This window comes from Camelus bactrianus, chromosome 2 (genome assembly GCF_048773025.1).
Source record: "Camelus bactrianus isolate YW-2024 breed Bactrian camel chromosome 2, ASM4877302v1, whole genome shotgun sequence".
In the NCBI taxonomy this organism is placed as follows: domain Eukaryota; kingdom Metazoa; phylum Chordata; class Mammalia; order Artiodactyla; family Camelidae; genus Camelus; species Camelus bactrianus.
In genome coordinates, this window is record NC_133540.1 from 100894539 (window position 1) to 100919077 (window position 24539).

At 37.3% G+C, this 24539-nt stretch overlaps 2 protein-coding genes across 10 annotated transcripts in view; both read left to right on the top strand.

Annotated features, from left to right (window-relative positions):
* SGCB (sarcoglycan beta) overlaps positions 1-9555 on the top strand; it is a 20014-nt gene extending 10459 nt beyond the window's left edge. Inside the window, exons 3-7 of one of the 2 annotated variants that reach the window (XM_074348148.1) lie at positions 1369-1554; positions 2200-2391; positions 2706-2837; positions 3023-3094; positions 6414-6545. In XM_074348148.1, coding sequence (XP_074204249.1) covers positions 1369-1554; positions 2200-2391; positions 2706-2837; positions 3023-3076 — 564 coding nt within the window. In that variant the 3' untranslated portion in view covers positions 3077-3094; positions 6414-6545. Of the gene's footprint in view, positions 1-1368; positions 1555-2199; positions 2392-2705; positions 2838-3022; positions 3095-6413 lie in introns of both variants that reach the window. The other variant, XM_074348144.1, reaches the window with a different exon arrangement.
* Positions 9556-9696: 141 nt separating this feature from the next.
* Positions 9697-24539, top strand: part of LRRC66 (leucine rich repeat containing 66) — a 30995-nt gene continuing 16152 nt past the window's right edge. For 7 of the 8 annotated variants that reach the window (XR_012500950.1, XR_012500952.1, XR_012500955.1 and 4 more), the window contains exons 1-3: positions 12168-12250; positions 12522-13025; positions 21774-21943. Coding sequence is in view for 1 of the 8 variants with exons in the window: in XM_074348101.1 (XP_074204202.1) it covers positions 12527-13025; positions 21774-21943 (669 nt within the window). In the remaining 7 variants the exon portion in view is untranslated. Of the gene's footprint in view, positions 9980-12167; positions 12251-12521; positions 13026-21773; positions 21944-24539 lie in introns of those variants that run through there. The other variant, XR_012500951.1, reaches the window with a different exon arrangement.

Consider the following 24539-nt stretch of genomic DNA (forward strand, 5'->3'; position numbering starts at 1 on the left):
AAACCACTATGTTCAACAAAATTAAAGAATCAATCCTGGAACTGTAACATTCTGTTAATAGGAGTTTTAGAAAGAGAACACACTGGGGGAAAAGTTATCAAATAAATAAATCAAGAAAGCTTCCTAGAACAGGTTGAAAACTACCACTCTGGGTCCAGCGTATGCGTAAGAAAGACTCATACCAAGGCTATCACTGTGAAACTTAAAAGACAGGAATAAAGAGAAGATTCTAAAGTCTTCCAGAAACGAAAAAACAGGCTATGTATAAAGAATATAAAATCAGAGTGGCATCAGACCTCTCAAAAACAGTGCTGGAAACTAGACGGCAAGAAAGCCAGGGCCTTCAAAATTCAGAGAGAAAATAACTTCAAATCTAGAAATGTGTACTAAACTATCAGTCAAATGTGAGGGACTATAGAGACATTTTTTTTAGCCATGCACACTCTCAAAAATATTTACTTCACATACATTCTTTCTAAGGAAGCCATGGAAAGTACTAAACCAAGAAAGTTGAAGCCAAGGATACAGGAAACTGAGTATCCAGCACAGGAGATAGACAAAAGGAAGTTCCAGCCTGAAAGTGAAGGGAAAGTTCATGATCACAGCTGTGCAGCGGACCCAGGGGTGAGAGCCCAGATAGGAGCAAGAAGATGGGGTTTCCAGAGAGACTTCCTAGAAAGAAAAGTAGAACTAATAAATTTTCTGGGAGGTTTGGGCTTTTAGAACATTTTATTGAGAGACATTTTACAGAAATGTTGGAGATTTTGAGAAGATTTAGTCTGATTTTCAAAGAAACTATGCAAATGAAAGAAAAGTAAACATTAAACTCAGAAAGACACAAAGTACAAGAAAGGAATTGCCATCGTAGTACAGTATTTGACTTCGAAGTGAACAGTATTTATATCGTCATAATGCTGAAAATGGATTTAACCAGAACTTGAGATTGGAGTTGGGGAAGAAGAAATATAAATGAGCTAAAATTCTCTTTTGCTAAAACAGGAAGGTAATAGATAGAACCTAAAATTGGTCAGTGAAGGAATACTATACACATACTATTTAGTAATATGAAGATAAATTCTAGACAAAATAGCCAAAATTGTTGAAAGTGGTTGTTCCTGGACGAGATATAGAAGAGGTAGAAGAAATAGAAACTGCTCTTTTTAAATTACAGACCCTTTAGCACTGTTTTACTCTTAGCTATTTGCGAGTAAAACCATGATAAAAGTGAAATTGGTTTTGTTTATAAGTGGAAAACCAGTTGTTGTGTTCATCTCACTGATGAAACATTTTGGGGAGTTTAATCCTTTGACAATTATCTTTTCTGTTTGTTTTCCAATTATGTTAAATGTGTGCTTGATTTCTTTTTAGATAACACTTGTCATCTGGGCTGTGATTCGCATTGGACCAAATGGCTGTGACAGCATGGAGTTTCATGACAGTGGTCTGCTTCGGTTTAAGCAAGTGTCTGACATGGGAGTTATACATCCTCTTTATAAGAGCACAGTAGGAGGAAGGCGAAACGAAAATCTGGTCATCACTGGCAACAACCAGCCTGTAAGTGACCAGGCTGTAAGAGAAAAAGTCTTTGTAAAAATCTAGCGTTGATTATTGGAAGTGGATATTTTCCTTTAGAGAAAATTCATAAATATATTTGATAATGTTGTTGGTCTTCTAATCTATTAGTGTTAGATATTTTCTTAACATTCTAGATTTTGTTCCATGGTAGCATTTTCTGTGATAGATATAATTACTGTAAGAATACATGATTTACTCTTTTCTGAGTAAACTTCTGAGTTTCTAATGGAGGAAACCTTCCCAGGTTAGAATACCCTCTGCTTTCTGGGATTCTGGAAGAGAATACGCCAGTCTAGTCAGTGACAGCCCCCGCCATGTGGCTACTGTAACATCGGTTTTCAACTGACCAGAACCTCAAGGAGGCATCCTCACCACTCCTGCCCACTTTAGGCCTGGTCCCTGTGCTCTGCGACCGTCTAGTTCTGCTGAGCACCATAGCAAATAAGTACGTAAGCCCTCGTTTTAAAGAACTCTTCTCCCAAGAGAATGGAGACTGTCAGAGAGAGGTAGTTAAAATTATTTGAAGTTAGTCTGTTTTTATAGAACTTTTTAAATAATGTTCTTGGTAAATTTTGGATACAGTCTTCTTCAAAAACATATTCATGATAAAGTGTCTTTCTGAAGATTGTTTTTCAGCAAGGGACAACAAAGCTCAGTGTAGAAAAGAACAAGACTTCTATTACAAGCGACATTGGTATGCAGTTTTTCGACCCAAGGACTCAAAATATCTTATTCAGCACAGACTATGAAACTCATGAGTTTCACTTGCCAAGTGGAGTGAAAAGTTTGAATGTTCAGAAAGCATCTACTGAAAGGGTATGATCTATTTTGTTTGTTTTATTAATGAAAGAGGACAATTGTCTAAAGTTACAAAGTATAGGGGGGTAGTTTTACTAATATAATGCTGTGAAAGAAAGAACTCCAGAACTGTGGAAGGGATTAGTTCTAGATTTGTCACTAACTACTATATGTGATCATTACCAAATCACCTCTATTTCAACATCTATAAAACATGAATGAAAACACTTGCCTCTCATATGTTGTGGTTGAAACTCCTGTTCCTCTATCTCTATAGTAATTATCACTTTAACTTAGAAACTCTTCATCACTACTTTTTTTTCAATTTTCAGATTACCAGCAATGCTACTAGTGATTTAAACATAAAAGTTGATGGCCGTGCTATTGTGCGAGGAAATGAAGGAGTATTCATTATGGGCAAAACCATTGAATTTCACATGGGTGGTAATGTGGAGTTAAAGGCTGTGAGTATTTTTAAGAGTTTAAGAGAATTATTAATTTATTGGGTACATAAATCTGTATGTGGAAAGTATACAATTATGAAAAATGATAATGTATATTTTTTGAGATGGACTGATGTTCAGAATGGATTATGACATGAAAGAAAGTTATAAAACAATCTGTGATATATCTCATTTTTATTTTTCAGATTATATGTATGTTTGTAAAAACCTGGAAGGGTATGCCAAAATGTCATCAATGATTCGTTATGGGTAGCAGGGTAACAGATGATTTTCATTTTATTTCTGTTTGCCTGTTGTTTTCTAAACTTTCCTGGGTTGTTGTTTTTTTTTTTTTTTTGGCATAATGATGCCTGTATTATTTTAAGAGGCAAAAAAATAAACAAAAAACAAACAAAAAGCTTCCAAGGGAGAATTCTGGGAGATCAGTGTGAGTATCCATGCCCTGCAGTTGATGGATTTTTTCAGTTAAAGATTTTTCATATCTTCTTGGGTTTTATATTCAGTGATATGAAAATCAATTAGCAAATATGTAAAATTATTTTTATTTGTACATCTATTATTGGTTATAAAGGAAAAAGATTTTGCCTTTATTATACTTGTTGAAAAGTGAATTTTTCTTTGTGCTTCACAGATTATATCTGAACTCTAAGAAGTAACATATTTAGTATAAGGGAGCCAAAAGTCCAAAAACATTTTATCCTGCTCAAAATTCTGGTCAAAGCATAGTTATTCAAAATGTCTTTGGGCACCTGCTATGTGTTACCTAACTATAGCTAACTAAATTTGTTTTACCAAGCATTACAGACAAAAGTAAACTTAAACCTAAGGACTTAAAACATAATCCTTTCCTTTTAAAAATTTTCATCATACTTTTCGGGGGGGAAAATTTTTTTTTAATTAACTTTTCTCACTTTCATAAATATCTTTTCTTCCTGAAGAATGTGTTCCAATCTCTAAATAATAAATATGAACATAAAATGTGATTCCTACTGGAATCTCAATCACAATGCTGAGTATTTTCTGCATATATTATAGAAGGAAGACATTCCTCTGAGAGAGTAATACTGTTGAGGAATCGTCTCCATGGCACTGTTGTTCTTGGCACCATAAACTCAAAGAAGCAAGAAATGTGACTGATTTCTTTATAGCCATTAGCGAGTTACCTAAGTCTTTTAGTTTTTTTCTACCTGAAAATTCTACCTGTTATTAATATGACAATGTTAAAATACTTTGAAATAGGGGAAGGGTATAGCTCAACTGGTAGGGCACATGCTTAGCATATACAAGGTCCTGGGTTCAATCCCCCAGTACCTCCCCTAAAAATAAATAACTAAGTAAACCTAATTACCTCTCCCCCCAAAAAACAAATTTAAAAAATTAAATTAAATACTTTGAAATACACAGACACATACCAGTTTCTCTACAGTTAAAGAAAAAGAAGCCAGTATCGAAAAGATAATTAGCTTTATAATTCAGTTAATATCGGAGTTTGTTTTTTAATTGTATAGTTAATCATTAGAAAGAATTTTATTAAACTTCTTTTTAAAATGCTAAGACAAGTGTTATATATCACTTATATGTGGAATCTAAAAAATAATACAAATGAATCTATTTACAAAACAGAAACAGACTCACAGACATAGAAAACAAACTTATGGTTATCATAGGGGAAAGAGGGGAAGGATAAATTAGACGTTTGGGATTAACAGATATTACTATGTATAAAATAGATAAGCAACAAGGATTTACTGTATAGCACGGAGAACTATGTGCAATATCTCGTAATAACCTATAATGGAAAATAATCTGAAATATATATATATATATATATTATATATATATATATATATATAATTGAATCACTTTGCTGTGCACCTGAAACTAACACAATATTGTAAATTAGCTATAATTCAATTTTTTTAGAAAAACTGCATTAGCAATTTAAAGAAAATAAAATTAAATGACCACAAGATGGCAGCATCAGAATGAAATTTGAAAATTCCATATACTATCGCTAGTCAATTAGACCTTTCCATTACTTCCTAACCAACTTTCTCTCATTGCTTTAAATACCCTCTATAAGCTGATGACTCTCGAATTTGGAACTCCTGCTTTAATCTCTCCTCTGAGCTAAGGGTCACATATCCAACTGCCTTGTTACTTTCGCTACTTCAGTATCTAATAGGCATCTCTAACCTAACAAGTCTGAAGTCTTCATATCCCCCCCCCCAAATGTGCACTTCTTTCCAGTGCTCCCGTCTTGTTAAGCGGTACCCATTAGTCCATCAGCAGAGCCCTCAGGCTCTACCTTCAGAAGACGTTTAGTCTGGCTGATTCTCATCACCTCCACCACCACTGCCATGGTGTAAACCAGGGTCATCTCCTGCCTGCACTGCCAGAATCGCCTCCTAAGTGGCCTTCCTGCTTCCTCTTTCACCCCTGTGTTCAGCTCTCTATACAGGAGCCAGAGTGATCCTTTATAAAAGATCATGTCCCTTCCCTATTCAGAACCCTCCAGATGGTTTCCAAAGTCCATTCCCTGGCCTTACACGTCTGGCCCCTAGTTATTTCTTTGACTCATTGCCCACAAGTTGACTCTCTCAGTCTCTTTTTCAGCCACACTGGCCTCCTATCTGTTCCTGGAACCCCAGTCACGTCTTCACCTTGGGGCCTTTGCACATGTTTCCTCTGCCCAATTACCCACATGCCTGACTCCTTCACGTCATCCAGTTACCATCGGACTGACCTTATCAGAGAAGCCTTCCTCGACCATCCTCTGTAAAGTAGAACCCCTCCCTGGTCACTCTCTCTACCTACCCTGACTTGCTTTTCTCAGATAATGTCCTGCTTGTTTTGCTTGTTCAGGTGTGTATTATCTGCCCCTCTCCAGTAAAATAACAAGGACTTGGACCTTACCTGTCTGTTGACTGCTGTATCCTCAGCACCTTGAATAGTATCTAACACAGAGGAGACATTTAATGATTATTTGCTGAATGAATAAAGAGAAGAAAAGGACAGAAGAGAGAGAGAGGTTTAGGAGTTCCAAAAAAGAAAGGATCTGCAATACGAGAGTGTTCCTAGGAAAGTGGCCTTGAAGATGAGAACCTCCAGGCAGTTTTCTTTGAGTGCCTAGTCTTTAAAATTATATGGCTTAAATCTTCATTTACAGTGTTGCAAAAAAACATTGGAAGTTAAAATTTTCTGTCAGAGGATAACAGTCTTGTGAGAAACTGTTCAGTCAGTAACTTTGTTAAAACTCTCTTAGGAAGTAACAAGTGAATATCATCTGAGACTCTATCAGCATCAGGCTTATTATGCACTTAGAAATTTTGATATAATTTTTAACTAATTGAGAAATAAATTGTGTTAACAAGTGTATTGATAGACATTATGAACAATTACTAAGAGGTCACTAGTTGAATCTTGATTGGTTTTGTTTTCTTTGTTGTTTTGGTCATGACTGTATAACGTCTTAGTGCCTTCTGTTCTTGCTAATATTCTCGAAAGTTTTGTTTATTAATTTTTTCTGTCCCTACATGTGGATGTAAATAAACCATATGCTTATTCGCTTAACAGGAAAACAGCATCATCCTAAATGGCACTGTGATGGTCAGCCCAGCCCGCCTCCCTAGCTCCTCCAGCGGAGACCCGCCGGCCGGAGGGGACTGGGTGCGCTACAAGCTCTGCGTGTGCGCTGACGGAACCCTCTTCAAAGTGCAGGTGACAGGCCAGAACATGGGGTGCCAAACTGCAGACAGCCCCTGCGGAGACACTCGTTAGAAGACCCCGAGAGGTCTCAGTACCCTCACATTTTGACTTGACTTTTTTTTAAGGGTGGGCATGCAAATCATGTTTTTACAGAGTTTGTGATAACTTGTAATTATTTTGTCTGCAGAGCACTGCTGTATGTATTGTGTAATCTCCATGTTTAAAATATTCTCAGAGAGCCTAAATCTAATACATTTCATTAAGTTGCACTGATCTTCATTTTGCAGTTCTCTAAAATAATTGAGAAGGAACACAATCAAAACTGATCTTTAAAGCAGTGTTTTTAAAATTCCACTATTCCTTGTCTAAAGGTTAAAGGGCTGAAGCAACTGTTTAGACTCACTCTGAGTAAGCTTTGGTAACTAATGGGGATAGACCCACTCCGGATGTTTAAAGGTACACCGTCAATAAACGTTACATGCTCTGTCTTTTGGCTTCTAAGAGGAAAGAGATTTTTAGTGCATTAACTTTCAGCCATATTCTCGCATGCAAGTGAAGTCATTAAAGAACTTCACATCTGGGAGGTGGTAAGAAACTACGGTTCCTTAGTTTTGCACCAAGAAGAAAATACTCTAATAGAATGTTTACTCGTTAAATATTGATGAATATTGTGTTCATAATGTGGTAGAAATTTAAGCAGCATCTCAGCTTTAGCTGTTAAATAATGATGAGAGCCGTCATTGGTTGAGCATCCCACACTGCCCAGCATTGTCCTAGGCATTGCACATGCAGTGTCTCTAATCTCACCACAACTCTGTAAGCAGGTCTTACTGTCCCAGTTTTACCCATTAGGAAACTGAGGATCAGGGAAGTTAAGAAACTTGCCTAATGTCACAGAGGAAAGAGCAAAGTTAGGATTGGAATTCAGGTATGGTTCAAACCTAGATGTACCTATTTCTAAATACTGCATCTTTTTCTCTGTCTGCACTGAAGTTTTAATCATTTAAAACTCTAGAAAGATGAATAAAGACTAATTCAAACTTACCTAAGCAGATAAGGCTCAAACAAAACAGGTATGCTTACTTTAGTTAAGAGAAAATAAATCAATCTCTTGTCAAAAAAATGACCAATCACTGTCAGGTTTTAAACTATCTCCAGCCAGTTCCAAAATAATATAGAGAGGTCAAATTGGCCTAGTTGTGGGTTACCTGCTTTTCCCAACTGGGGTACCTGAATGGGTAAAAGGGTTGCCAAGATATGTGTACCCTCCACCCTCAGGAAAGTACAGTGGGGAGTTGGGGAGGCCATGCTCCGGGCAAGTCCTGCTGGCCGGGAATGACTGGTGCGTTTCCCCTAGCTTGCCATATAGATAATACCCTTTTCTATCTATGCCATACCTTGAAAAAAGTCAGGAAGCACTGGACTAAATGGTGCTAATGCAGGAAATAATATAAGGAATTTTATGTAAGTATGAGAATTAATCTCTGCTCCTAACATCACCACCCATTGTAATGATTTACAACCTCAAGCCAGTTGATTTGCAATGTATTTTATATCTGACTTGAAAGGAACTCTTTGGTATTATTAAGACATACACAGCATCAGGAATAGAGACCTCAAAGTAGTGTGGTGTAAAGTAGGCAATAGTGATAAATCATAGGCCCCAGTCTGCATTCAAGTGTAACAATATTCTGTCCTGGTCACTTTGAACCATGTAGATAAAAAATCAATACAAAAAACAATTTGCATTCAATATTGCCACAGTTCTCTCTGATAGAAAAACCAAATACCTTAGAGATTATGAATAGTCATGAAACTATCCTAAAGTAGAGGTTGACTAACTTCCAATACTGAGTGCAGTTTTTAAGTCAAGAAAAAAGAGAGAGTGAAATTTGTGACTTCTGGTTGTTATTAGTTGTAGTGATGTTCAGAACCACTTAATATCTGAATGATACTCAGAGAAAATCCATTGGAATTTTCATTCAGATACTCAGTGTATTTGTAAATTTTACACTCATTACTTGTCTGCTCTATTTAGATTTGTTTTGAAAGTTTGTTTAGATAAAATATTTTTACAAAAACCACAGAATACTGTGTTACAAAGTATTATTTATTGAATGTGATTCACGAAATAATCTATTTTTGCTCCTCTGAGAAACTTGCTTTTGATACATCTCCATTAAGTGCTTTTGACATGAGAGGATATTTTAATGTTTTTAAAGAACTGATTGTTAAGGTAACAGGTATAGTATTTTAGGACACTTTACAGGTAGCCTTTGCTTTTTCACTGAAACAGAACAAGAACAAACAAGTCCATTTCACCTGTGACCTATTTTGCATTACAGTAAAGCCTCAGCTGTTCATTTTCACCATCAGATGGTATTTTTCTCTAAACTGAAATGTTAACTTTTCCTCTTTCTGCTGATTCCTCCCCTGCATCGAGTGCTGACATGGCAGGCAGCAGACCGGGAGGAGGTGGAGGACAAAGACAGGCACCCAGGAGAGCAGGGCAGACACGTGCTTGTTTGAGTGACTACCACACTTTGGAGGTAGATTGCGATAATAAGGGGGACAAGTGAAATAAAAGCAAGGTATTTTAGAGGCTGTCTAATGGGCAGATGGGAAAAATGCAAAACAACACACAGGACTGTCTATGTATGGTCTGTAATATTTGAAAATATACTTTTTGTATTCTTTTTGCATTATGAAAAAACAAAATAAATTGTGTGTGATAGTTTTGAATGAAAGATAGAAGCTCTACCTAGTTTTGAGGGGTTTTTTTTAAGAGAGTGAGAATGTTGTGGTGCTAAATTTGACAGAAAACGGAGACCATTAAAATGCTGATAATTTTAGTAATCTTTTTTAAAGTGTTGAGGGGGTGAAGATTACAAATTATGCTGTACAAAAATAAACCTATAAATTTGTTTCAAGTTACTGATTTGACTTTCAGTTAATTCAGTTTGTAGTAACTATTAATGACCTCTGTTAACAATAAAGATTCTGTAAATTGTTTGCTGTTAATTTTTTAATTGTTAAAATATTCCAGGTTTCTGCTTAATCATATAAACGTGCTGAATGTAAATTTAGCTTGAGAATTTGGACACTACCAGAATTTATGTAATGTCTCTGGAATCCTAGAGCTCGGAATTAGAAGCTGTGCAGTCCCAGTCTGGAAAGTCTTGCCCTCCGTGCACTGCAGGATGCCTCTCTCCGGCGGCTTTCCCCCTAGTATGCCCAGAATTGTATACCACACTCTGTGTCACTGTCACTGCTGTCACCAGGGCAAGAGGCCAGAGTCTGGAGATGAAGGGGTTGAAGTTTTATTACAGGGCAGGCTCCAGGGCGGATGGGTGGAGCCTCAAAGGCTCAGGTCTAAAATCCCCACCTGGCTGATTCAGAGAGAGACCCATTTGAAAACTCCTGGAGGACCAAAGGTATGCCTTAGGAACAGTGTTCCTATTGTGTTCTTTCTACATCTTAGCAAAACTAGCCTCTTTGGGTTTTTGACTTCTAATTGTTTTAACTTCTCTTTGTTTTATGTAAGAATGGACTTTCATTTCCTTTCTACTTTCTGTTTTTGATACTGCCTTCTCCCTGTCTCGCTGTCTGACACACACACGCCCAGTGTTCCTAACTGCTTCCTCATACTTCAGCTCGAATATATCTATTTAAAGATTTAACATTTCACCTAATTATCTCCAGTTTCCTCAGAAGATTTTTCTGAAGTTCTCGGGTGTTCCTTACCTAATACATATGTTTGTGTGTAGTGTGTATATATATTTTTTTTCTTTACAAATTAATACTTTTCACTTTAAGATATGATTATCCTTATCTAGTTGTTTTGAACTCACATCTATTAATTATAGATAAATCTCTTCATAGAAAGAATCAGGTCAATGAAAATCTTTAACTTAAGTCTCCTTAAGAAGTATTTTTCAACCACATGTTTCTGTTCAATTTTGAAATATGCCTGTGGATGATAACTGTTTTGTTGCTGATGTTCCATTAGCTTGCTATATAATTGTATGTATATATAATGACTGCAGCTTTGAATATAATAACAAATATCTTTCTGACTATACAAATTAATTCAATTTCTGATATTGCATGAAAGGCACACTTTAAAGATAAGTCACTCCTCCATGGTGTAGGGCACCTTTGCAGTTCATGATCACACGTACCTGAATTTAGATGCCCTTCAAAACATGGGAGAATTGACCTTGTATGAAACCAAAGTTTTAAAAGTTACATGGTAAATTTCATTCACTCCATCATTCATTTATCCAAGCAGAGTGTAGCCTGATGACAGACTGCAGACTATTGAAAACAGAAAACATGGGGGAAAATACATAGATGAGATGAGATGAGAGAGAGAGAGAGAGAGAGAGGTGATGGAGCCATATATATATAATGACAGACTGAGGACTATTAAAAATATAAAACATGGGGGGAAATTTTATCTATCTATACATGGCTCTTACCCTCTGGGAGCTTAGTCTTTTGAGGTGTTTAAAAAAGACACAAAGCAAAGCAATAACAATGTGGGATAGTATTAATGTTCTGTCAAACTGAATGTTACAAACATGCATTCATTCATTCATTTAATAAATATTCACTGAAAGATTTCTGAAGACATAAGGTGCAAATAGAGGCCAAAGCAGGAAAAAGGGTCTTCAGGCCATAGGGTCTGTGATGGATCTGGAAGGATATATGTAGGATTTGGACTGAGGGGAGGAAAAGGCATTGGGCTTGGAATTGGAGTGAACTAAAAGCTCATTTTTGCATGAGATCTACATATATATATACTGAGGTACAGAAGCCGCATCTTGTATTTGCTCCACATGTACTTTTAAAACTAGTTCATAAAGTTAGGTAAGTAATGCAAACCTGGAGTGCCAGCCTGAGGGATTTGGACTACAGGAGCCCTAGGAGAATTTTAAATGGGGGGATGATGTGAGGAGAAGAGTACTGTGGGGAAGTAACCCTTTGAAACCTGGATGAATCAAGAAGGAAAGTCAAGAGGCAGTGGCTGGAAAATAGACCATCCTAGTACTGCAGAGTAGTGATGAGGACCAGAGTGGTGCCATTAGAACAGAAAGCAAGGGACGGTTTATTGTAAACCTACATGCTGAATAATGTGGTTATTTGTATGCACATTGGTTTTTTTAATGGAACTTGGTTTAATTAAAACACATCACAAAAGTTATCCTTTCGATTTTCTTTTTAAATTACTTTTTGTGCTTTATAGATACTTGTTTTAAAGCTTTTAAGTGCTTCTCAAGGATCTTTGGTGAAAAAAGTTACTTGAGTTTCTGTATCTTATTATATCTTCATGGGTCCTAGGCAGAGCATCCTTTTTATAATCCATTTTTTAATGTTGCATATGTCTAAATGATTTCAAAAGGATTTGAAAAGTCACAAAAGCCACAAAGACAAAGCTTGTAGTTCTAGTCATTAAAAAAAAATCAAGAGTCTCTTCTCGTGAGTTGAACTTTCCACCCATACAGTTCCACAGTTTAGCGTAACTGGATGACTTGTTACTCACATGGTAAATCACACGGCTGACTGCAGTGCTGTAAGATAAGCTAATAGACTTTGCTCAGTACTAATGACTAGCAAGGAAGCAGAGAAGTCTTTAATCTTGGTAGGTTTCCCTCACTCCTAAGCAGACGGCAGGGTGAATGATCCTGGAAGAGCAGACAGAGGTGAGGCCCAAGTGAATTTGTATTTTCTGACAAATCAGGGGAGCTCTTTCTTTAAAAATGTGTCATAAATGTAATTTTATACTATAGCTGTATACCATTTTGCAAGCTACACTTTGCCCCAGTTTGTAAGAAATTAAACATTCACTTAAATGGGCAATCAAGGAAGAATAATGTTCCTAAATCTTAAATTGAAAATTAAATTTTCTGCTTATTTGCTGTTAGTTTTTACATAAGCTATTTTGAAAAAGTCAATTAATTTTCCTCTCTCCAGGCATTATGAAAAACCTATGTTTGAGAGTCATTACCATGGTGATAGGTCTTTATTTTACTGGCACAATGACAAACCCATCTAGAAAAAGTAGTATTTTATTCAATTCCAAGTGCCAGTGGAATGGATATCTTCTGACAAATTGTTCTTTTGCTGGAAAGCATGAGATACCTGTGGACATGTCACAGATAGCAGCCACGGTGGATGCTGTAAGTTCCAATTTCTTCAAGGTTCTCTTACAAACTCACATGAAAAAAGAAGAATGGACTATAAGACATCTGGACCTCAGTAACAATCTCATATCAAAAGTAACCTTGAGCTCTTTCGCGCATTTTCATGCTCTGGAAATATTAAACCTCAGCAACAACGCCATCCACTCCGTGTCATTGGATCTGCCCAGTCTTAAGTCCTCGTGGGTGAAACGCCACAGAAGCAGCTTGAGAAATGGGCTTCCATTTCTAAAGTTGCTCATTCTTCAAAGAAATAAACTCAGTCATATACCCAAGGGTAAGTACAATTTTAAAAAATAGACTTGGGGGGAGGGTATAGCTCAAGGGGTAGAGTGCATGCTTAGCATGCATAAGGCCCTGGGTTCGATCCCGAGTACCTCCTCCAAAAACAAGTAAACCTAGTTACCTACCCCCTGCCCCTGCCAAGATAAAAAAATTATTAAATAATACAATAATAAATAAAATATTTAATTAATTAATGTTAGAAAGATGGACTAGACCAAGAAACAATGAGTATGTGGAGAGTTAATGTTTTATGTCAGTAAGAATCCCAGGTTGGTTTTCAGTTTCAAGGAAACAGCTGAATGTAAAGTAATTTGATCAGAGCAAATAAAAGGAGTTTCTTGTGGAATTTGAAGTTATAATATGTGGAACTTATAGTCAATGCAATTTAATCTCCTATTACTATAACTTACATTAATGTTATGGATTTGTCAAGAGATACTAGGAAGTGTCTAAGTTCTAAATAATAATGTGTGGTTTTAAATTACCTGCTTTGATTATTATACATTTTTTTCTAAATATAAAAAAGCACTAAGAAATCACTAGTTCAGATTCTGTTCGTGTGTAACACAATTCGAATTAAATGTGTTCCCCTATTTATAATTTTTGTTTTTATAGAATATATTTTACATCTACTTATCTGGTTGTCCTCCAAATGTAGACTACAATTATGCTAGTATTATATATAAACTTTCTTATTATCAAATCAAAATCAGAATTCCTTATCAGAACTCCACATATCCTTCTGTTATAAAAAATTCTCATCCATTCTGACACTGAATAATCTCCATGTTGGTGTTCCTTAACTAATACACCCATGTTTTATTTAGAAAATGTATCAGCTTCATAAGCCAGAGCTTTTTTCTATTCAGGAGCTCCAAACACTTTCCTTTCCCTATTTGTTTTCAGTCTTGGTCACTATTTGCTAAGTACTTACTTTATATAAGACCCGATGCTAACAAAGAAAGTGTAAGGATGTCATTTTTCTCCATCTCAAATTATTCATATTTAGTTTTTCTAATTTTTCAGGTCTTTCATTTCATTTTTTAGAATTTATTTGTTTACTCTTCACTCTTTCTCCAGTTCCTGATCTTGTTTTAAGCATAATTTTGATGAGAATAGCCCAGCAGGTGAAGGGATGACTACTCCAGTCCCCCTTCCAGCAGAATTGTGTGAGAAGGGTAGGAGCCTTCTCTCCCTGACTTTTTCCATAAAAGCAGTGTGTAGCACATTCAGTGCAAAGTATAAACTAATTTAATTTTATGATTTTCATCATATTGTTCTTATTATAAAAGGAATGCCTGTTATTTGTAGAACATTAGAAATTAAAGAAAAACTTGAAGGAAAACATTAAAGTCCCTCCTGTAATGTATCTTCTTCAAGTTTATTCTTTATGTATACATATATATTTTCCTCTCAAAATTGGATCATACTGTCGATAGTATTTTATAACAATATCATATCACATAATATTTTGAACACCTTTACCTAATTAAGCAGTCTCATAAATAATATTTTAAATAATTGAATAATGTTCATACATACATATATTATAATGGTTCATCAAACAACATTTAGATTATTTCTATTTTGTTTGCTTAACTCTTTGATGAACATCATTAAAAGCTACATGTATCCACACGATATGTTTTCTAGCTAGCATGGTAGATGTAAATCTCAACCCATGAATTCCAGTGTCCCCGAGAGAAAACCTTCTACTTTTTTATAACTCTGCAGAACTTCTGATTCTAAGCCCCTATTCTGCTAGTATCCGTTGGGGTGGGACGTAGGGATACTTACATTTAACATCAGCCCTTCATGGGCTTTCCTTTGTCTTTTCTTAGGTTTATACCACAGCTCTAGAATTTTATACCCTGACAAACCATCAAAGTTTGTGTGTGTGTGTGTGTGTGTGTCCATGTCCCTCACCCCCTCTAACCAGAGAACATCTCTTTTCAGTCTTTCAGTTTGGAGAAATTCTTCCCTGCTTTCGTTTCTTCAAAACCCTTTATCTAGATCTAGAAATTCCTTTCTTCTGAAGGTTTAGGCCTTTGGAAAACAAAAGCAAAAAAAGACTCGTAGACACCTCTATTTTCTGCCTTGTGATGTGTCTCCCCTGGAACAATTAATACTGATCCTACTTTCTGCTTGAATGGAGAGAAAGGAAACAGGGAAATAGAGAGAGGTAAAAGATTAATATGTCAAAATATTATCCCAGCACAACAGTAACTAGAGAAGTGCGGAACATCCCTCCTTAAGGCAGATGAATTCCCCAGAGCTAAGTGGAGGTTTGGGCGAATGCATTTCATTTAAGGACCAAATATCTCTATGAAATGCAGATAGAGCCCCATCGTCCTTTCCCAAGTTAAACCTCTGCCTCCCAAAACATCAGGAAATATGTTAAACTTGCAAAGGAGAGAGAAAAAAGATATAAAATGAGCAAATCTTGTATCTGAAATTCTAATAGACTTCTAGCAAACAAAACCATAGACAGGTTAATGAAACAGACCGATGATCAAAGTCCAGTGTAAGCCCTGCACCTACTTACATGTAACTGAGAGTTCTTTTATCCACAGCATTGTGTGATTTGAAGTATTTTTCCATAATCATCATACTTTCCGTTTTTACCAGATTGAGTCCCCTCTAATGTCCCTTCACATTTCACTGTTCTGTGACTGTGACTGGGTAACTCTGACTTTGAAATCCCATTTTGAAGGGGAAAAGCTGATAAATGAGAGGTGCTTCCTGGAGAGCCAACCTTTTCCCAACCTTTGTTCTTTTTTGATTCCTTTATCCTAAGCTAACATCTGGATAATGTAATATTTACTCAGAATTGTGAGGATTGAAGGAAAGATGTATCTCAAGAACTGGACACAGTATTTGGCATAATAAACAGTAGCTCTTAAAATATATGAGAAGTACTTCATAAACTTGTAAAATACTTTGCAAATACTAGTTACTATTACTCTCGGCACAAATCAAGAATAACGATCTATTTAGAAACAAATGATAAATTTGTTTTTGTCTAAATCTCAGCTTATCTTTTAAAATGCTTAACAGTTATTGCAGCAGCTGTGACTCCCAGCCCACTATAATTCAGCAGAGAATCATTTGTATCTAACTATTTACAAGCTGTTTGCACTCATCTAAGATAATGATTAATTAGAGATATCTCTGAAAGCAGCAATCAAGCAATTGGCCTGTAGCACATGGGTACCTTTATAAATCATGTTTCACATGACTTAGAATGGTGACAATTTATAAAGCCAGGATAAGTTGCTATTACTCTGTAAAGTCCACTTTTGTAAGAATGAAAGATCCCATCGACTAACCCAGTATCAGCTGATTTCCTGGGTTGATGCTGATCAGCTGTGATGTTACCAATACGCTTCATGTTGGGAAAGCACCCAGAGAAGGTACTGGCCGATGCAGTTTACCAAACAGAAGCCAGCTATGAACTTAACCTTAATGATCATTCCACCTTCCTCCCATATTTTTGGAGCACAGCATTAATAATGGAAAAATCAGTTTTAAAAAACTGAAAACAAGGGGACTGGTCTCCAGTTAAACTATCCCAACTTTCATTAAGCAGTATTTTTAGAGTGCCCACAAAGTACCTGAAAATGTATGAGGACCAACATCTTACTGGGTTTCCAGTTAAGCTGAAACCCGACCAGGTGTGACAGCCTGATATTAACACACTAAATTCCGGAATCCAAGAGATAAATATGTTATCAATGAGATGAAATAATACCAGACTTTTGAAACTGGTAGAGGAGGAAAAAACATAACCAGTATATTGTTAAAAAAAAAAAAAAAAGTATGCTGTATTCTTTTCATTTGTAGAGAATTAAACCTTTCATCCTGATTGCTATTTGGATTATGGAAATACCAATAACCAGTGTTCTCAAAACCAACTCAGGGTCTAAAGTAACAAAATGAATGTATGTCATTAAGCTTTGGCTCACCTATATAAATTTGACCACATTCAGGCTAATTTTACGAATCAAATATCTTATCCAGAACTATTCCGGACTCTATTCCAATTCTTAGTACTCTTTGAACTTGAAGCCATAACTCTTGAATATCATTATTTTATGTTAGATTATCATATCTGGGAGAGCATTTAAGAAGTTCATAGTCCAAAGAAGATTTCTAAGATGGTACACTCTCTGGGCATATCCTCCGTGGCCTTTTTTCTAATAAACGCTGACATAATTTCTTGGAAGTAATAAAAACTACTTCTGGCCATTTAAATGCAAAGGCTAATCAAATTCCTGCCTCCCGTGGCCTATGCAATCATCAGTAGTTCAATAAATAATTCTACCTCCACAAAAGGGCCTCCATATTTCTCTCCCAACATTCAACTCTCTTAAAACATGTAATGTATTCTCTGATGTCCAAGCCCCAGCCATGAGTGCACCTCACAACCTCTTTCACTCACCCTCAACATTGATTCACCTTGCAAAATGTGTAAAAGAACAAGATTCCTCTTATTGAGAAACATAGCCAACTGTCATGGTAGCGTTTACCCGAATTACCCAACTTCATCTTGAGAGACCCGAAACAAGGTCATTTGTAGGACCCCACAAGTTCTCTTAACTAAAATTAAATCTTAATTCTCTAAAATTGGAAGTAAAGGGAAAATCTTCATGTGGGAGGAGTAACTGAATTTCAGTCTTAATTCCCATCTGCAGAAGACGTTCTCCTTCTTCTTGGGGATCTTAACTTGATGTTACGAAAGGAGTCGAATAAGAAGTTACCTTTATAACTCTTTGCATTCATGCTTGGGCGTGCACTCTATGCTTGGGCGTGTATTGATCTCACTTCTCTTATTTACTCTTTTATTTCATCTCTTATACTTTTATACTTCTCGTATTACTCTATTGTTTATTGACCTTAAGTCACTTAACATATAAAATCCTCCTGATCCTTGTCTTTAACAGAAGGTAGTGTGGTTTAGAGAGATAGCGTTTGTAAAAGCTGTAACACAGAGTGATGATACATGTAAAACATCTCTCATTGCACCTGATACACAACAGGTGCTCAAAAAATCTTAGTTCTCCTTTAGGGCCATTTAATCATCCTGAGTGTCTAATTCTGTTTGCCATCTCAGTCTTTGCTGTAATAGTCACTTCCTTGATTTCTAGTACAATGGGTAACTAAAGGTGATTTTCATTCTCTTGCTACGAAAGTTCAGAGTTTATATGAAGTCCAGAGTATTCACCAGTAATCCTGCTGGAACTGCTCATGCTTCTGTAGGTCTGTATAATGTTGGAGGCCCCTGCTCCTCTGTGTTCTGAATGCTCTGTTCCGTCCTCTCTGAACCACACTGACCCGTGAGACCATCACCACTATCAAGATAGTGAACTATTCATCACCCCCAAAAGTCTCCTCGTGCCTCTTGGCAGTCTATCTTTCCCACCCATCATCTCTCCCCTGCCCAGGTAACCACTGGTCTCCTTTCTGTCACTATAGATTTGTTTGCATTTCTATAATTTTATATAAATGCAATCCTTCAATACAGTCTTTTATTTTTGGTGCAGCTTCTTTCATTCAGTGTAATTATTTTGAGATTCCTCCATGTTGTTCTAGGTATTAAAAGTTCATTCATTTTTATTTCTGAGGACAATTTCATTGTATGGATACTCATTTACTTTGTTGACAGACACTCAGATTGTCTTTTTTGGCTATTACAAACAAAGCTGCTAGCTAAAGGGATGCAGAAAGATAAACCATTAGATAAACTCTAATCTAAAGAAAGGTGGGAGAGCTATATTAATTTGAGACAAAGGAGACTTCAGAATAACAAAAATTACCAGGGATAAAGAAGGCATTACTGAATGATAAAGGGGTCAATTCTTGTACAATCATTCTAAATGTGGATATGCCTAACAACAGATCATCAAAATATGTGAGGGGAAAACTGACAGAACCGTAAAGAGAAACAGACAGATCTATTCGCCAGCCTACCCTGGGTCTGCTGGCCCCAGCTGCAGCAAAGCCGACTAATGACACCAGTGGTGGTGAGGAAGAGTACAGACAGCATTCATTGCAGGGCACTAAGTAAGGAGAACGGGCAGCTCACGCTCAAATGACCCAAACTCCCTGGTGGCTTTTAGAGAAGGGTTTTTAAAGACAGGGTGAGGGAGAGGGTCACTGGGTGTGTGATCAGCTCATTCACAGTTCTCTCATTGGTTGATGGCGAGGTAACAGGGTGATGTTTGGGGACGCTCAGTCATCAACCTTCTGATTCCAATGGTCTGGGTCTATGTCCTTGTGGTCAGCATGCAGTTAACTTCCTCCACCTGGTGGGGGTTTTCATGTGGGCAAAACAACTCAAGGACATGGCCCAGGATATTATCTACAGCTCCTGAGGAGAAACTAAAGATCCTTGACTTTGTTTTATGACTAAACTATTATTACTTTGTCTTGCTTGACTGTTTTCCTTTGTTTCTGCATTTTCTCACTTCTCTGATTAAATCTACTCTTTAGAACTCATAGAAGGCCTAAGAGACTAAAGCTTTTTCTACAGACAAGAGGCGAGGGACACAGAGGTCTGTCCCTGACAAGGCCCCGCAGGGTCCAGCTCACTTTCAAATCCACTGTTATAGTTGGAGATTTCCACACCCCCCTATTAATTGATAGACCAACCTCCCTTCCCACTGAACTCCTGGGGTACTTATTGAATTCAATTAAGCACTAGAAATGGGAGCAACCATGAGCTCACATCCCTATACAGGCCAGGCAATTATCATGAAAATGTTAAGAAACTATGGCTTCTTTCATATCAGGTCCTTTGTTGCATTTTTTCTTAAGACCCATATGTCTGCATATTAAATCATGTAGGTATATTCTTCGCAAAGAAACATTTTCTCCAGAGGTTATATTCAAAATACTTAACTAGTGGCCATTGGCCTGGGTTCCCAAGCTGGATGCCTCCTGTCTGTAGTGATGCAGCAGAGTCCTGTTGGGGGTAGGAGGTGGACGGGGGATGGACCAAAGTGCCCAGGGCAGCAGGGCGACACACGGAGGCTTGGCAATGGCTATTTATGAACCGGTATGGAAGTGTTTCTTACCAGCGTAGGCCAGCTGAATATTAGCCTTGGTTCTCACTCATTTTTTTAAATGTGCGGGCTTCCTGGCCTATCCTTTGTTTTCCTATTTTTGATGGGGTCATCGTTTTCTTCTACAAGGCACACCCCATCTAAGACAGGCAGACCTCCTTTAACTTTAGTCAAAAGTCTTGTGCCAGTTGCCACTTCCAATTATTTAAGAGAAGCTAGAAATGTACATGTTTGTATTGAATTTTTAATGTTGGCTCAACAATTTTGAAATCTCTATGCAGGTCCAGCACTGTGCCCTCTGGCCTATTGACTGTCTCTTGTATACCTGGCATTATAAGAATTCACAAGGATGAGAATTCTTCCCTGAACGGATTAATCATCTGATGGATAGGCTGACAGATAAACAATAATTAATTTTATAGTCGAAGGTGGGGGTGTAACTGCTTTGTATAACTAATGACTTTTTCTTGTGTTTATGTCTCATCACTCAGCCCGACACAAGGTCTTCATGCTGTCTGTGTCCTCAGCACCAGGTGCCTTGCTCATAATGTTTTGACTGAGTTGTCATCCTTATGATCTCTGGCTCAGTCTGTACAGCTGAAGTGAACACATGAGAACATAGATGTGCAGCCATTTTCAAAACAGTCATCATCTCTCTGCATAGTCAGTCTTACACAATAAGTGCTCTGCAGATAGTGGGCAAGGAGTTAACACTTGGGGAATTGAACCAGCCTGATCTGCTATGCAGTAGTTAGTTAAAGACACAGATGACGTGTGAGAACAGAGCAGAAGGAAATGTAAAAATGCAGGGATTCCTTGTGAGACTCATATGGGAAATCAGATTTGGAAGATTGCTATGGCTGGCACCTCATTCTCAACCTTTATCTTCAGTGCCAAATGGGCCTCCTGGTTGCTTCTGGAATCAAGTGAAACACAAAGGCAGAGACCAAAACTCAATTAGATTATTTTGCCACAAAATAAAACATCTATCAACATACTACTTTTGGAAAATATAAGAATTCCTAGAAAATTATTGTAATATCAGCAATAATTTATAAAAGGACATAGCTACAAATTAGAATAAGAACATCTTAAAAGGGGAAGAATTCATCCATGTAAATAAAACATCATCCATGTAAATAAAACTTTTTCCTCTATAACTATTGCAAGATTGTCCAGTTTTGCCCATAGTTGAATCAAATAAGCAAATATCTGCTTGTCATCTCATTCAGTCAAGGTTAGATTTTGGACTGATGCTCTTATTGTAAAATTAGCACATGTTAAAGTGTATAAAAATAAAAGCAAAGTTTCACCTCCCTCCCCTACCTGACTCCTAAGCGTGACTACCATCCGTAGCCTAGTTCATCTCTTGCCAGGCCTTCCTCTCTGCTCTCTCAAAACATATGTATAAGTTTGCATATGGCTCTCTTTTTCCCAAGAACATTGGGATTATACTTTATACTTTCCTGCAACTTAACTTTTCCTTCCTGTTCAGTCAGTTCATATTGACCTACCCCATGTTCTCTTTTCGGACTACACAGCATTTTGTAGTATTGATAACATCATCCTTTGTTTAGCCATTTCTCTGTTGAGAACCATTTAGGTTATGTCCTAGTTTCTACCTTACAAACAATACTGAACAATTTATATTTTAACTTGCTTGTTCATTTTAACAGGGCTATGGAAACTGAAGTCATTACAGAGTTTGGATCTGTCCTTCAATGGGATATCACAAATTGGTCTGTCTGATTTTCATAACTGCCTGCAACTGGAAAACCTCCATTTAAAGAGCAACAAGATATTCAGAATTCATCCAGAAGCCTTCAAGGACCTGAAAAAATTACAGGTTAGGAAGTAATGTTTATAATTCAAATATCAGACCTATGGGCAATTATATTAGAAGAGTATTTCCATTGAAGAGCTTCTTCATGACCAGTAGTACTGGCCACTAATCAAAAAATATAAGTCTATTTTAAGACTCCCCTAAAAGAGCTGAAGTCTCTCTCTTGCCTCAAAGATCCAAAGCCTCAGCAGTGGACATGAATTTTATTTGAACATTAATACTCAGCAGCAATAACTGGCACATTATTTTTCCTAAATCAAATTAAAACCAACTCCAAGTTTCCACTTACCAGTTGGCAAGAAATTAAATCTTGGTTATTAGGAAGGCTGCCTCCCTGAACTACAAGGTCAGTGAAAGGTCCCTGGGGTTTTATGCAATTTGGGACTATATGAGCCTTTGAAGGCCAGCAACCCTGGTGCTTCCGCTCCAAAATCGGGCACAGAATAATACCGACAATAATGATATCAACCCATACTTGCATTGCACTTACCACGTGCCACGTGTGGTTCTAAACATCAGACCTATGTTGAGGGGGTAGGCATCACATTTTAGAGCTGTGTTGCCTGTCTCTCGGGCCCCTTTCAGTGAATCTCACTGAGGTCTTGACAGCTGTGAGTGCGAGGAACCCCCAGAGCCCTAGTTTTGGCAGCTTCAGCCCTTTCTCCTCCAAGTCCCTTCCTCCCCCCTCCTCCTCTTTGAGGGGGATACAGTAAAATCTCCACTCAATGCTCCTTTAGAAACACCAGGGTGGCCCCCAGAGATGGCTTAGGAGAAGCTTGAGTCCCCTGTCCCCGCAACCTGCATCACACACCCCCATTCTCTATATAGGCCAGTTATGACCCCTGAAAACATAATGTGGGCCACATATGCAATTTTATATTGCTTTAGTAACTTAATATAAGAAGTAAAAATAAGCAGGTGAATTTAATTTTAGTAATACATCTTTAAACCCAATATACCCAAATACTATCTTTTACACATGTAATCAATATTATTAATAAGATAACATACATTCTCTTTTTCATACTAAGTCTTCAAAACCCTGTGTGTACAGCTGACCCTTGATGTCCAATGGGATTGGTTCCAGGACCCCTGTGAATCCAAAATCTGCGGATGCTTGAGTCCTTTATATAAACTGGCATAGTATTTGCATATAACCTATGCACACCCTCCCATATACTGTAAATCATCTCTGGGTTACTTATAATAATACAATGTAAATGCTGTGTAAATACAATATAAGTGCTGTCTATGAAAATATTTGCCTGCACTAGGCAAATTCAAGTTTTGCTTTTGGGAACTTTTGAAATTTTTTTTCTTCCTTCCTTCCTTCCTTCCTTCCTTCCTTCCTTCCTTCCTTCCTTCCTTCCTTTCTTTCTTTCTTTCTTTCTCTTCCTTCCTTCCTTCCTTCCTTCCTTCCTTCCTTCCTTCCTTCCTTCCTTCCTTTCTTTCTTTCTTTCTTTCTTTCTTTCTTTCTTTCTTTCTTTCTTACTTTCTTTCTTACTTTCTTCTTTTTAACTACTTCAGTCCATGGGTTCAGAACCCACAGACATGGAGAGCAGACTATATTCACACTTAACTGCACATCCCAATTTGGACTAGCCACATTTTAATGATCAGTGACCGCATGTGGCTAATGGCTGTCATATTAGACTGCACCCACATAGAAATGGACACTTTCCCAGTTTTACATGTAAAGTGCTCTTCAAGCAAGGCTGCAGGACAAATCTCCAACTTCCGCCCTTCAGCCAGAATGGTCCCCCAAGTTCCTCCTCTATGGAAGGGAAACTGGTGAAGCAGCGGTGAGGGGGTGGCCTGTGGAGCCAGCTGCCTGGGTTTACACCTAGGCTCTGCTGCTTGCTAATCACACAATCTTGGGTGAGTTACCAGATCTCTCTGTGCTTCAGTTTTCTCATCTGTAAAATGGAGATAACAATTCCTTTTTCATAGGTTTTGTGAGAACTAAATGTTTTAATACATACAAAGTGCTTTGAACCACATTTGGAATACAGTAAGCCCTTTATAACTGGAGACTACATATTGAAATTCTACTCTTTTAACATACAAATCTGATTGTATGCTTTCACAACAAGGGCCTGACCCCTCTTTACCTCTCCAGCCTCATTTCAAGCCACCCATCCCTTGCTCACTGCTTTCCAGCCTGGTTTTCACCTCAGGGCCTCCCCGCTTGCTGATCCTTTTGCCCAGAAGAGTTAGCCCTTCCTAATCCTTCCAACGTCACTTCCTCAAGGAAGCCTTCCCTGGGCCTCCAGATTGAATTAGTTGTCCTTTTTACACACTTACAATAGGCTATACTTTTCCATCACTGTATTTATCAAAACTGAAATTATTTCATTTTAGGTATGGTTAGCTGCTAATGCCTGTGTCCCCATAACCCTTCTACCAGACGGTGAGCTCTTTGAGGAAGTGTATCATACATACTTTGTTTTCTGGTGCTTGACATATGTCTAATACATACCACATATTTAAAGAAACTTGTAGAATAAACAAAGGAATCGATGGATGATGAGTGTGGTTAGGTGTACTAGTTATCTTTTGGTGTGTAACAAATTACTGCCAACTTAGCAGTATTATCTCA